Source organism: Blastocystis hominis (genome assembly GCF_000151665.1).
Source record: "Blastocystis hominis, Singapore isolate B (sub-type 7) whole genome shotgun sequence assembly, scaffold_0".
In the NCBI taxonomy this organism is placed as follows: Eukaryota; class Bigyra; order Opalinata; family Blastocystidae; genus Blastocystis; species Blastocystis hominis.
Genome location: NW_013171815.1, coordinates 936604 through 949117, shown reverse-complemented (window position 1 = coordinate 949117; position 12514 = coordinate 936604). Strand labels below are relative to the sequence as shown.

General features: G+C 35.5%; 1 protein-coding gene; it reads right to left on the bottom strand.

Annotated features, from left to right (window-relative positions):
* Positions 1-10539: 10539 nt before the first annotated feature.
* On the bottom strand, positions 10540-11948 carry GSBLH_T00000305001 (uncharacterized protein; the record flags this gene model as incomplete). XM_013038491.1 has 6 exons in its annotated part: positions 10540-10657; positions 10690-10758; positions 10797-10869; positions 10907-10990; positions 11026-11097; positions 11135-11948. The coding sequence occupies 4 exons, from the start codon at positions 11946-11948 to the stop codon at positions 10808-10810; spliced, it is 1032 nt and encodes a 343-aa protein (XP_012893945.1). The 3' UTR covers positions 10540-10657; positions 10690-10758; positions 10797-10807.
* Positions 11949-12514: the final 566 nt, after the last annotated feature.

The following is a 12514-nucleotide window of genomic DNA, read 5'->3' as shown; positions in this document are numbered from 1 at the left end:
TTTCTCATGTTCCCATTCCTTGTACATGTCTCCTTCCACGGTGTGATAGTATGTGAGTGCATACCCGAGTGACGAGTCGATCATATCACTCAAGCGTCCCTGTGAGACCTTGCGATCGAATCGTTCGAATGCCTTATTGCGTCTCATTTCACGTCTCTTCTCCACGGTGTTCAGGTAACCGGGTAGGTGACGTTGTCGCTTCTGACCGAACTCATGTCCGTTCCACTCGTACTCGAGGTACCGCTCGTTCCAAACCTTGCTTCCCACATAGATATACATACGCTCTCCTGCAGGGTCACTCACTCGTTTGCGTGACGCGCGTTTCGGAGGTTCAGGGATACTATCACTGTCATCATAGTGTTTCTCAACTTCACGTTTACGCAACCCACGTTTTGAGGGTGCGAAAAAGGCGATATATTCATCGGGTATATTTACTCCAAACACCTTCCTCGAGAGATAGGCTCTCGAGTCAGGAATGGTCTGATCGGTGAACTTCCCATCGATCATGTAATACTTGGCAGCCAATCGCTTCCAGGTTGGTCCACCGATCTTGATTTGTTTTCCGGTTTCAGGGTTGATAGTATATTCGTCGCGATGTGAACTCATTTATATTAGGGTCACAGAGTTTTTAAGTACCCAAAGTGAAAAGGTATGACTTGGGAATAGTTAGGGAATTTCCAGTCTAGAAGAGGGGCAACGTACGTTGCCCCGGGATGCCTTCGGCATCCCTAGAATAAGAAAATGGCATGGCCATCTTCGTCGTACTCGAATTCATCGATATCGACGTACTCACTGGACGACGAGTCGTCGTCACTGTCACTATCGGCAAACATCATGTCAATATTCGGATCCTTGTCGTACGCCTTGGCTTGTTCTTTGGTCATTTTCACCCAATGTCCTTTCATGCGTCTGTTATTGTCTCGGATCAACTCATTGAATGCTGTGCCACCAATGATAATACGTTTATTGGTGGGTGATAACATTCTCGACTTGGGAACGTACTTCGTCGTACCCTCCGGCAATGGTTTGTCGTACAAGCGATTCAATTTCTCGTCGTACTTGAATCCATGCTTGAGAAGGTTCCAGAAGCGAACTCCGTTGATTTGAATTTCTCGTCCTGTGTTGGGGTTCAATGTGTGAGTAGGTCTGTCCACTTATATTTATATATATATATTTCCCTTTTAATCCTCGTTATCCCCTTCCTAAATGAAGTACAAGAAAACAGAGAACAACACATAGTCATCCCTGGTTCGCACCTGTGAGGACGAGAATATCGAACTTGCCGATATCATCATCCATACCAAGTATCCGATCAATTGTGAGCGTCTATTCGGCTTCAGTGTTCGCACCCCGCAATCGAATGTGAACTGTGGTTTAATATTGCACGACTATGATTGCATTGAAACGACACTGGATGATAATTGTCCACCATGGTTGTCTGAGGATGAATAAGAGTATCTATTGCCTCATTTGGCTAGCAATGGTCTGCTCGGTGTGCCTTTGAATGTCTTTGGAAGGTTGACGAATACGAATCCTCCTCCATACATCGTGTCTGTCGAGACCGAGAATCGTGCTGTTTACTTCTTCTCCCAACTACTATGTTCGCGTAGTCTACAAGGTGGCAGATGATGAAGTGCCTCCCGAGTTGTCCGATCTGTTCATCGATAATGGCGCGTGTCTGAAGGGTGTGTACGTCAAACCATACGAACGAATGGGAGGAAGCGATGCTTCCTCCCGGCGAAACTTCGTTTCGCCATGAAGTCAACCAAAGTAAATAAGTAAATGTCGTACATCTTCAGCAGCAATGGAAACAATTACACGTTCAAGAAGCTCGATAACATGCTCATCAACATGCCAGAGAAGGACGGTCATCATGTGCTAATTCGAGAAACAGTGGATGGTGTTCCTCAGTATTCGTGGGGCAGATCTTCATGCATCGTGAAAGTGAACGAAGCATTTGTCTTCGAGTACACACCAGAAACTACCGAATCATTCAATGGCGAGTGGGGTGGTGATGGTATGCCACCTATGCCGTCCGGATCATACCTGGTGACCACGACTGTCATAACGTACCTTCCCGATGACGTGTTCAACGATTGCGACTCAATCAAATCGGTGGTTGAAAAGGGTTATCGAGTGCTAGTCACGGTTGACAATACGCCTATCCTAGACAGACCGTACATCGATACACTGAATAGTCTTGTATCTCATACTGGTTATGCTGTTGTAAATGTTGGTACCTCTCCTGTCCTTCGTACGTATTCGAATCTTCCTATCATGCTTCTCGGTGGTGTGAAGAGCATCACGATTGTTTTCGAACACCTAGGGGAAGCGTAGCTTCCCCGTGACGACTTTGTCGTCCCCTACTTGGGACAGGTCCCTGCTTCCCCTTCTGCTTCTTTTGGGTGCTTGTAATGGGTCGATGTGATCTTGCTGCCTCTCTCAATGCATTGGGTTCCTTTCGACTCTTGGATCGAGTGATGGGCGGTGCTGGTTGTGGTTTGCATTTGCTTGCCAGCAGTTCCCAATCATAACACTTCTGTGTGCTATCGCTTTCCACATTCTTCACTTCGTACATCAATGGCATGAATCGATCGTCAATGTCAACAACTTCAACCAAGTCCTGAGACCATTTGCTCGTCAATGATCGCTTTTCCAGAATGCGAGGTCTTCGTGTCACTCCAACATAATCACCAACATCGAATTGAGGTGTTGTGTCCTTTGCCGTCATGTTGGATGGTTCTATTTTCTCCGTGTACAAGATGTTGTTGTTCCAAATGTCATTTGGTGTATATCCTGTGTCTCTGTTCTTCCTTGCATTGTGTCGACGAACTGCACCATCGATCAAATCGAACCATACACCTTTCGATTGATTGAATGGAACCATGATGTGTTCCTTGATATCTCGAATTGCTCGTTCAGCTAGTACTGCCTTATTCGCTGAATCCATGTGATACATGGTGATGTCATACTTGTTCAAGATGTTGGTACGAAAGATGGCATTGGTGAACTCGGTACCTCGATCCGAGCACATATATGCTTTGGTGATTCACCATATGTTTGAATGATATCCTTCATCGCATGAGTGACTTCTGTAGCACTCTTACCCTTCAGTTTCCGAGTCATCAGGCATCTCGAATATCCATCAATACATACAAGGACATATTTGTATCCACGATTCTTATAGAATCCAGTACTCTATTGTGATCCTAATACTTCCTGTATCCATTTGTGTTGTTTGGAAGAGAAATCGATAAGATCGATGAAGTATATGTTTCGCTTGAATCCACTGATGATCACTCGAGTGGCATCTCTTCGTTTTGCTCGTTTCCGTAGTTCCTTGATCTCATTTATGCTCCACACATACCTCGATAAATGAATCACTTTATTCAAGGAATGAACAAGTTGTGTCAGAGGAAGAATCACAAACTGGTTATAGACTCGAAATGCATTTTCTTCACTATACACTACTTCAAATAGAACATTACTCGCATTCAACATTGCAATGATCGTTTCGATATCATATGTACCTCGTGAAATCGATAGAGTATGGAGACTGGATCCAAATACACTCATAATTTGTATCCATTGTGGAAATTGAGAATGTAGTATTAATCATGGTGTTCAGAATGGCAATGATTTCAGTCAGTGTATAATAACCAGGCGAGATCGTTATCTCTTCACCATTGGTGTTTGTCACCACATTGGTTGAGTCCACATTATTGAACATGACCTGATTGGGTTTGGATAGAACAGTCATGGAAGTGATAATTGGATTTCTGAACTTGGAAGGATTGATTGAATCGAATGAACCATTGATAGGTGAATCTTGTATGAGAATGGAAAAATGCATGTTCTCTCTTTATCAAAGACACTAATGACTTGTATAGACAACAATAGATGGATTGTGATGACAATGTACACATATTGGGTTTCGGTCATTACAAATAGGCAAACAAACATGTAAATACGAGAGAAATAACAATAATTCACATTAGCTAGGTAGGTCTACTGCTTTCTTGCATCCAAGTATAACTGAAGCAACAAACACAACAATAGAAACGAGCACTAGGTTGATAGTAGAAAGGAATTGGTGTAAGAAAGCGCGAAACCTGGTTCCTGACCGATGATTGTCGACCAGACAGCCTAGGAACGATAGTCGAGGACTCAGAATCGGTTGGTCGATTACAACAATGGACAAAGGATCGCAATTGTGGTCATTGTGCAATATAGCATATAAAGAAAACTGCCACCAAGTTTCACACAAATAGTGTCATTTTCTTACTACTATTGTTCCATATTAATGAGGTTTAAGATGGAGACAAGTTGATAAATCATATTATTATTGATCGAAAGAGCTTTTAATGTAGTGAAAATAGGATCATTTTTGTTATGTGACATGTATCAAATATGGATGAACTCATCAATAGAAATAGGAAGGATGAATCAGTCATTTATCACAAGTATTATTGTATTTCCTTTGATATATGACTAATCTGTATAATATAGTCTCGAGATACTTTGAATCAATACTTGGAAAATGAATATCTGCAATAGAATAACAACAAATGTGTATTGTTTCACTTTGATGCATATTGTGTGATATGAATTGTATCAAAGCCCATAATGAATTCACATTCTAAATATGACAACTAATAATGTTGCTAATTCGTGTTATAAGCTGAGAGAAGGAATGAGCAGTATTAACAAACAAGAGTCTTCACAATAGTAATTCTCAATAGTATTGATTGTGATTAGTTGATGTTTTGTTATCATTATCATCATTATTATTGTTCTGTATGGGAAGATAGAATAATGTGTATTTGTGATTGATTGTATATTTTGGCTTATTAGTATACTCCATGGAATAGAATACTGTGAAATAAGATAGATAAGTGTGGAATAATCAGAAATGGCCAATATGAATGAAAACAACAATACTAGAATGTAATAGAATAGTAGAAAATAACATATGTATGAAGTAGCAATGGAAATGAAATCATTTTCACAAATTATGACGAACAATAGCTGAAATGATGATATTTCACAGGGATCTGTTTTATCACATCCTGAAACGAATTACATAGATCATGCATAGTTTTGCTTCAAAACAAACAAAATCCAGACAAACACGATTCTGTCATTTCATTGGTTTAACACAATGTTTGATTCTGTTAAATCCATTTTCATAAAATAACTAATTCTGAGTAGCAGGAACAATACTGTTGATACTTAGTACTGGAATAACGAATCGATGAATGGATGATTGGAGTTTGTAGTAAATTCCGTTATTGTTAGTTGGAATACACAATGATTGGTATATAGTGGTTGGAACTGAATGATTCCTAGATATTATCACAGATTGTATGCTATATGTGAATAGAATAGTACTGGAATGATTTGTGTAATTGGTCACAATCTATTGAATGAATATGAGTTGAATGTACAAAGATTGCATAGCATGGAGATGGTTTGTACCATGAATGGATGAAAGAAAGAAGAAACGAAAAGAAGAAATAGTATTCATTGCTTAAGATCATGATCCATTCAATGATATGTATCAGTCATTTATTATGAATGTAATACGTGATTATGATAATGAAGAGTGAATGAGAGAGAATCGAAATGAATGGGAATGTGATTGGTTGTGATATTGGAGTTGGATTCGATTCGATTTCAGCAATTCAACACTGAAATGAAAACAAACAAACAAATGAATGAATGAGTAATCCTACAAACATCGATTTGAATTGAGTCCATACTGTGATTATGTATATTTTGTACCATAAGAATGAATGATGGATTGTTGACAAGGAAATATCGTTAAATCTGTATAAAGTGGACCAATCATGTGAATTGCAATGGGATATTTGAATGATTATACGATCAAATCAATGAATGAATGTATGAATGAATGATATCTTATCTAAGAATTGATTGACAATCTCAAGACACTCCTCACAACCAATGATCTGTAAATCAGTAACAAGGATCTCATTCAATCATTCATTCAATCTATTCTATTCTATTCTATTCTAATCTATTCTATATTCATTCATAAATCATATTTGATTCACTTTGGTTTGGATGGTTGATTGAATGATTGAATCAACCAACAAATCATTGAATCATTGAATGAACGAATGAAAGATTCTCTCTCTGTGGAGTGATTCACAAAACAACAAAGACCTTTATCACAACCAATGAACTGTAATTCTGCATCAATAATGTCATCGATTCAATCATTCAACCATTCAATCAATCATTTATTCATGCTTTTATGACTGTTTAACGCATGATTGATTGATTGATTGATTGAATCGATGCCTATTCTGTATACTCTTTCATAATATGAATCTATCAAACAACAAAGCAAATAACAACAATAATAACGACAATGAATTCGTTAAAATGGCACAGCAACAATAATAACAGTAATAGAAATCAATGAGAATAATAATAAGATTATGTGTTCAAAAGCAATGTCTAGAACAGAACTAAAATGAAATGAAATGAAATGAAGTAATGAGCAGCAACAACATAATAGAAACGAACAATAACATGAGTAATCATCCAAATGGATGAATTGTGAACTCAATGCAGTGTCCGATATCAAATCAATACCAAATTGATGTAGAACAAACAATGTGTATTTGAATAACAAGCAATAATGAGAATAATAACAGTAAAAGGAGTGAGAAGAAGAATATCTGAGAACAATCCATAGCTATTGATGATTAATAATAATAATAGTAATAATCATAGAAAGAAATATTGAAACAACCATATATGTAGTTTAATAAAGAAATAAGGAAAGAACCAAATCCATGATAATAGTCACATTATTGGTAATATGAGTATTATTATTATCATGGATCAATCAATCAATCAATCAATAATACTTACTGATCGATTCTGGATAATAGATCAATTGGATTGTTATGTGGAATGATCGAAATGAAGAACAAACTCGATATGTGAAAACAAACAAATACCAAGAATGCATATCAATTTCAAACAATCCACATAATTGAATGAATCTATGTGAATCGATTCAGATTTAAATATAAATGAAGAGAAGATCATTTGATTGTCGGTTTGCATGGAAAGATTGATTGTTGTCACGAAACATCAATCCGATTGATTTAAAATGATTTCGTATTGTAGGTTCTGATTATTGATTAAATCATTTGATAGATAGTTTGGTCCATTGCTTACTACAACTGCTACTATTGTTGCTGCTGCTATTGCTATTTCTCTCTTTCTCCCCTACTATTCATTCATTGATTCCAGACCATCAAAATCGATAACAATATTCCTTGTCAACAAAAGAAGAAATGGAATCAATGAAAGCAAAGAATCAAGTGTTTCCTTTATGACAATCAATGATCCATTAATCTATGAATGAATGAATGAATGAGTGAGTGATGAAGGAAAACAGAATGAATAAATGAATAAGAAGGAAAAACAATATGTATCATATGATATCGGATACTGGAAGGTAGGGGAGAAAGATGGGATGATGATGATTCTTGTTCATTGATACTTCGAAGTAACAATGAATTGATTGGTTATGATTTGTTTTGGATCTTCCAAGTCTAACATCACTAACTTCTGTATAATGGAGTTTCTGTTGTCCTCGTTTTGGTGATATTGGAAAGTGGATCTAAATATTGAATAGAGATGGTAAATAGATATTCCAAATCTGTTTCAAAATGTCAATCTACTTGTATCATTGGGGTATGTTTAATCGAAATCGATTCGAGTATTGTTGATAAATAGAATGGAATTGATTTCATATGATTTTCATAGATTTCAATTCCATTTGGTAAGTTTAAACTTATCTTATCTTATCTTGTTAGGTGATTTGATTTGATTTGATTCATTGTGTTTCATTCGATTCCGTTTGATCATTTGATTTGATTTGATTTGATTCGTTTCATAGGAACACATTTCGATTGATTATGATTGGAACAATTCTATCTGGTTCATTTTACAATGATCTGTGGAATTTGTATTGTTGTTTCAAACTGATGGCACATGATTGATTCTATGATTGGTTAAAATGGATATATAATAATAATAATAATGATGATGATGATAAACAGAAAACAAAGAGAAATAAGCAAAACAAAACATGGAACAATCCAAACAAATAATCACATATTTCCTTATGAGAATTGAATCAATAAGAATCGACACAATCCAATTTGTCTGGTGGATAGTGAATAATAAAAGGATGAATGTTAGAATATTAAAAAAGGAATAAAGAAAAAGAAAATACAAAAAAGAAAAACTAAAAACAAATTAGAATCATATAATACAAAACAAAACAAAAGAAAAGAAGAAAAAAGGAGGATTAAGAAAATGCACAAATATAAGAAAATAAGAAACAAAGAAAACTAAAGAATAGCAAAACAAACAAGAATAAACTAAAAATCAAAATCGAAAATGAAATAATAAAATGAACTACAATCAATTCCAATAGTTGAAAAACAACAACAACAACAACAAATGAAAAATGGAATAATCAAAAATAGATAAGCAACATCAAAACAACAACAATAGAAAACAAAACAAAAACATAAAAATAATGAATCATTGAGTATTATCCAAATTAATACTATCTCAACAAACAAATATGGATTGTGTCGATTCCTATTGATTCAATTGGATTAAGTGCAATGAATCTTGTCAAAACGATTCGATTGAAGTCGTTCGATCAAGATTCATTCGAAATATGTGATTTGTGGATTCATCGGTGTACAATCACAAACAGCATATTGAATATACAACCAAACAATGGATTCCAAGAAAAGCCATTATCGAAATACTCATATTCAAACCACAACACAAATGGTTCTCACAATATGTCTCATTATTGTATTGTGATTATCAAATGCTGATTCCATATTGACTTGTTCGAATAGGATCTAATGATTTGAATGATATCAATAATAATGATAATAATAATGATAATGATCAGAAATAAAGAAAGAAATAAGAGTATTGTTATGCAATACAGTACAATGATAGATTCCAGCTAATACAATGATCGAACATAATGATTTCATGAATCTCGATCGATTCAATTGCAAAACAACCATTGAGACTACAATGTGTTTGAGTGATTGTTCCATTTGGATTCGATCGAATCAATTGTATAATTCTATCAGTCGATTGGATCGCTATCAATGAATCATTCGATCGATTCTATATCATTGATAATCGAACAAATACAAATACAAAAACTAATACTACTACTAATAATAATCACGAGGGTTGATGGTTGAAATATTCCATCATCAATCTGATTCTGATTCTGATTGATCGATCCTATCCAATCATTCTATTCATGATCAACAATACCAAAGTGATCTAATGGTATTCAATATGCTGAAATAGACCGATGAATAATGTGGATGATGATCATACAATCATTATAATAATGATGATGATGATGAATGGAGATCGAAAACTAACCAAATACACACCATTCAATCATTCATTCAATGGATCAAAAAATTGATCAGCCTTTCTATTCTTATCAGTATTATTGATTGTGAATGATGAATTGATTCTTTACGATATTCAACATTCATATGCATTTTGAATCAGCTATCTTTCATCCATTGATTGATTGATTGAGTGAGTGAATGAGTGAGTGGTTTGTGTGATATTGAAGAATACGACATTCCATCCAAATATCGAAATGTGAAACCACGATTGATATTACTACTAACTACAACTATCAAGTATCAAACACATCCGATTTGATTCCATTATTATCAAATTGATAAATCCATGTTTTGTGACTCATTGATAAACAAACAAACAAACAAACAAATGATAGTTGGATTGATTGAATGGTGAATCCAATATGATTTCCAATGCTATTCAATCGGATTCTATTCTATTCTATTCTATTCTATTCTATTCTAGTTTTATTGCCTTGCTTTATCCATTTCACCTCTATTTGATTCTATTCTATTCTATTCTATGTATACAGTGATCGATTCTTATTCAATAAGTCAAAATCAATATCCGAATTCAATATCAATCATTCTATTGTATTGTATTATCTACCGATTTAACAATGGATTCACAAATGTGAATAATCATCCAATATCAATCGATTCCAACCATTCCATTGTGTCACTATCAAATCCAATCTTATTATTCATGATGATTATGATGATGATTATTCGAAGCAAGCAGTTTCCTATCAATATTGAACAAATCCTAGTTCAAACCTATTCAAACCATCATTTGTATATTATTATTATTATTATTGGTAGATTAGATTCATCATTTGTGAATGTTCAATATGTGATCATTGGCTCATTGGTAATATTAATGATAATGATAATAATGATCGAAAACAATGATTGATTGATTGATTGATTGAAACAACAATCATAATTCAGTATCATTGTTAAAATGGTAAAGAAGAATATCATAATAATCAGACAGAATTGATATTTTGATAATTATAGAATCATGAATTGTGATCAAGAATCGGTTTGAAACAAACAATCAATCAATCAATGGAAATGTTCCTAAACAATGACGAATCACTGAACAATTCAAATCAAATCAAAATTATAGATTTAATGCTTGATTTAGTGGACAAGATCAGCGAGAATGGAAGAAACATCTATGAATCAAATCCAATCAATCAAATTATACTCGAAATTGATTTCGATCGAACTCTCTGGAATGTATAAGGTAGCTTGACATTTTGAAGATTTGGAATATCTAAATACTATCAATTATTCAAGTATGTCAGAAAATACTTTAGCCAATGTCACACACGAGGATAATAGAAACTATCTCCCGCAGATGTTATTGATGTTAGATTTGGAAGATCTACAAAACAAATCATTTAACATAAATTCATTATTACTTCGCATTATCAATGAACTTGAATCATCCCATCTTCCTTTAAGTGTACCATAACCGAGTTGAATGGATTGTAATGATGGAAGATCTACATCAATCATTTCATTCGAATTCATTCAATACTTTCCATTATTGTTGATAAGGATTCACGGAATGCCTCATTACCTAATGTAATGGATTGTAGATTTGGAAGATCTATGCATCATTCAAATATTCAATATCATATCAATACCTCGAACCACAAATGAACTACACCAGAAATTGCATGATTGACTTCCAAATGTACCAATTTGAATGGATTGTAATTGTGGTAGATTCTTCAATTCAAAGTCGCCTCCAAAATCACTGAAACTATATTCACCAATTTGAATGGATTCTAATGATTCACAATTCAATATGTGGAATGATTTCAATTTATCATCTCCATCATCATTCTTTTTCTGAGTAAATGAATTGCTTCCGATTTTGATAGTTTTCAATCGATTCAATCCATCGATTTGGAATGTTTTCACTGATCCAAAACATTCATCGCCGATTTCGATAGATCGTAGCCACTCGAATCGATTCAGATCCAATGCATTCAAATCGTTACAGCAATTCGATGAAATCTTCAAATCGGTCACTTGCAAACTCACATCGGTCCATTTTGTAGATCCAGTGACGCTGAATCGAAGAGGAGCAGGTTCTTCGCGTTTTGGAGCAGGAGCAGGAGCAGGAGCAGGCACAAGCATCGGAGCGGGTTTGGGTTTGGGTTTGGGTTTTGGAGTTGTGGATCGAGTGTACCATCCATCATAGAGATCTCTTCCACTCACTTCCACTCCATCTTTCCATTCCACTTCGCGAGTAGCAATCCGAGTTTCTTCATCGATCCAGTATCCTCGACCATTTCGAAGAAACGATTCTTTCGATTCATCATAAACGAATTCACCCACATAGAGGGGAATTCGATTCGAAGCGGTTGTGTTATTCCCGCTTCGCTTAAACTCGATCATAATGCTTCCTTCGATTTTGCGGATGATCTCCACAAGCTTGTTCCCCTTCCACATCCCTTCGAGCAGCATGGCACCCGTTTCTTCGTCATACGCGATGCCCCATCCTTCTCGTTCTCGCTTCTCATTGAATTCACCGTGATATATCAGGTGATCACTCTCATGCGAATAGATTTCCATTCGCTCGCCTCGGACATGGTTTATTATACGATGAAAATCCCGATTGTCCCAGATTTCATCGTAGGATTGCACAAAAGCGACGCATCCATTTTCAAATCGGGTAAAGTCACCGATTTCGCTCCCGTCTGCATCCACCTCGTAGTACATCTTTAGTATGCCATTTTGGAATAGGCAAACCTTCCCAGCTCTCGTCAACGTGTATTCATCCTCGTGATCGCCTTGATAATATTGGAGGCTATACTTGCAGCCTCCAATAGTGATTTCCTTTGCTTCACCACGCGTTATGTAACCGTTCAGGAGAAATTCGCTTCCCTTAAGTTCTTGCATTCTACCTATTTGGAATCACATATCCTTAGCCTCTACTCTTTGAATTCGTAATTTGTAGCCAAATATAAAGAATTTATGAAGAAAACAGAGAGATCAGTTTGTTTCCTTACACCTAA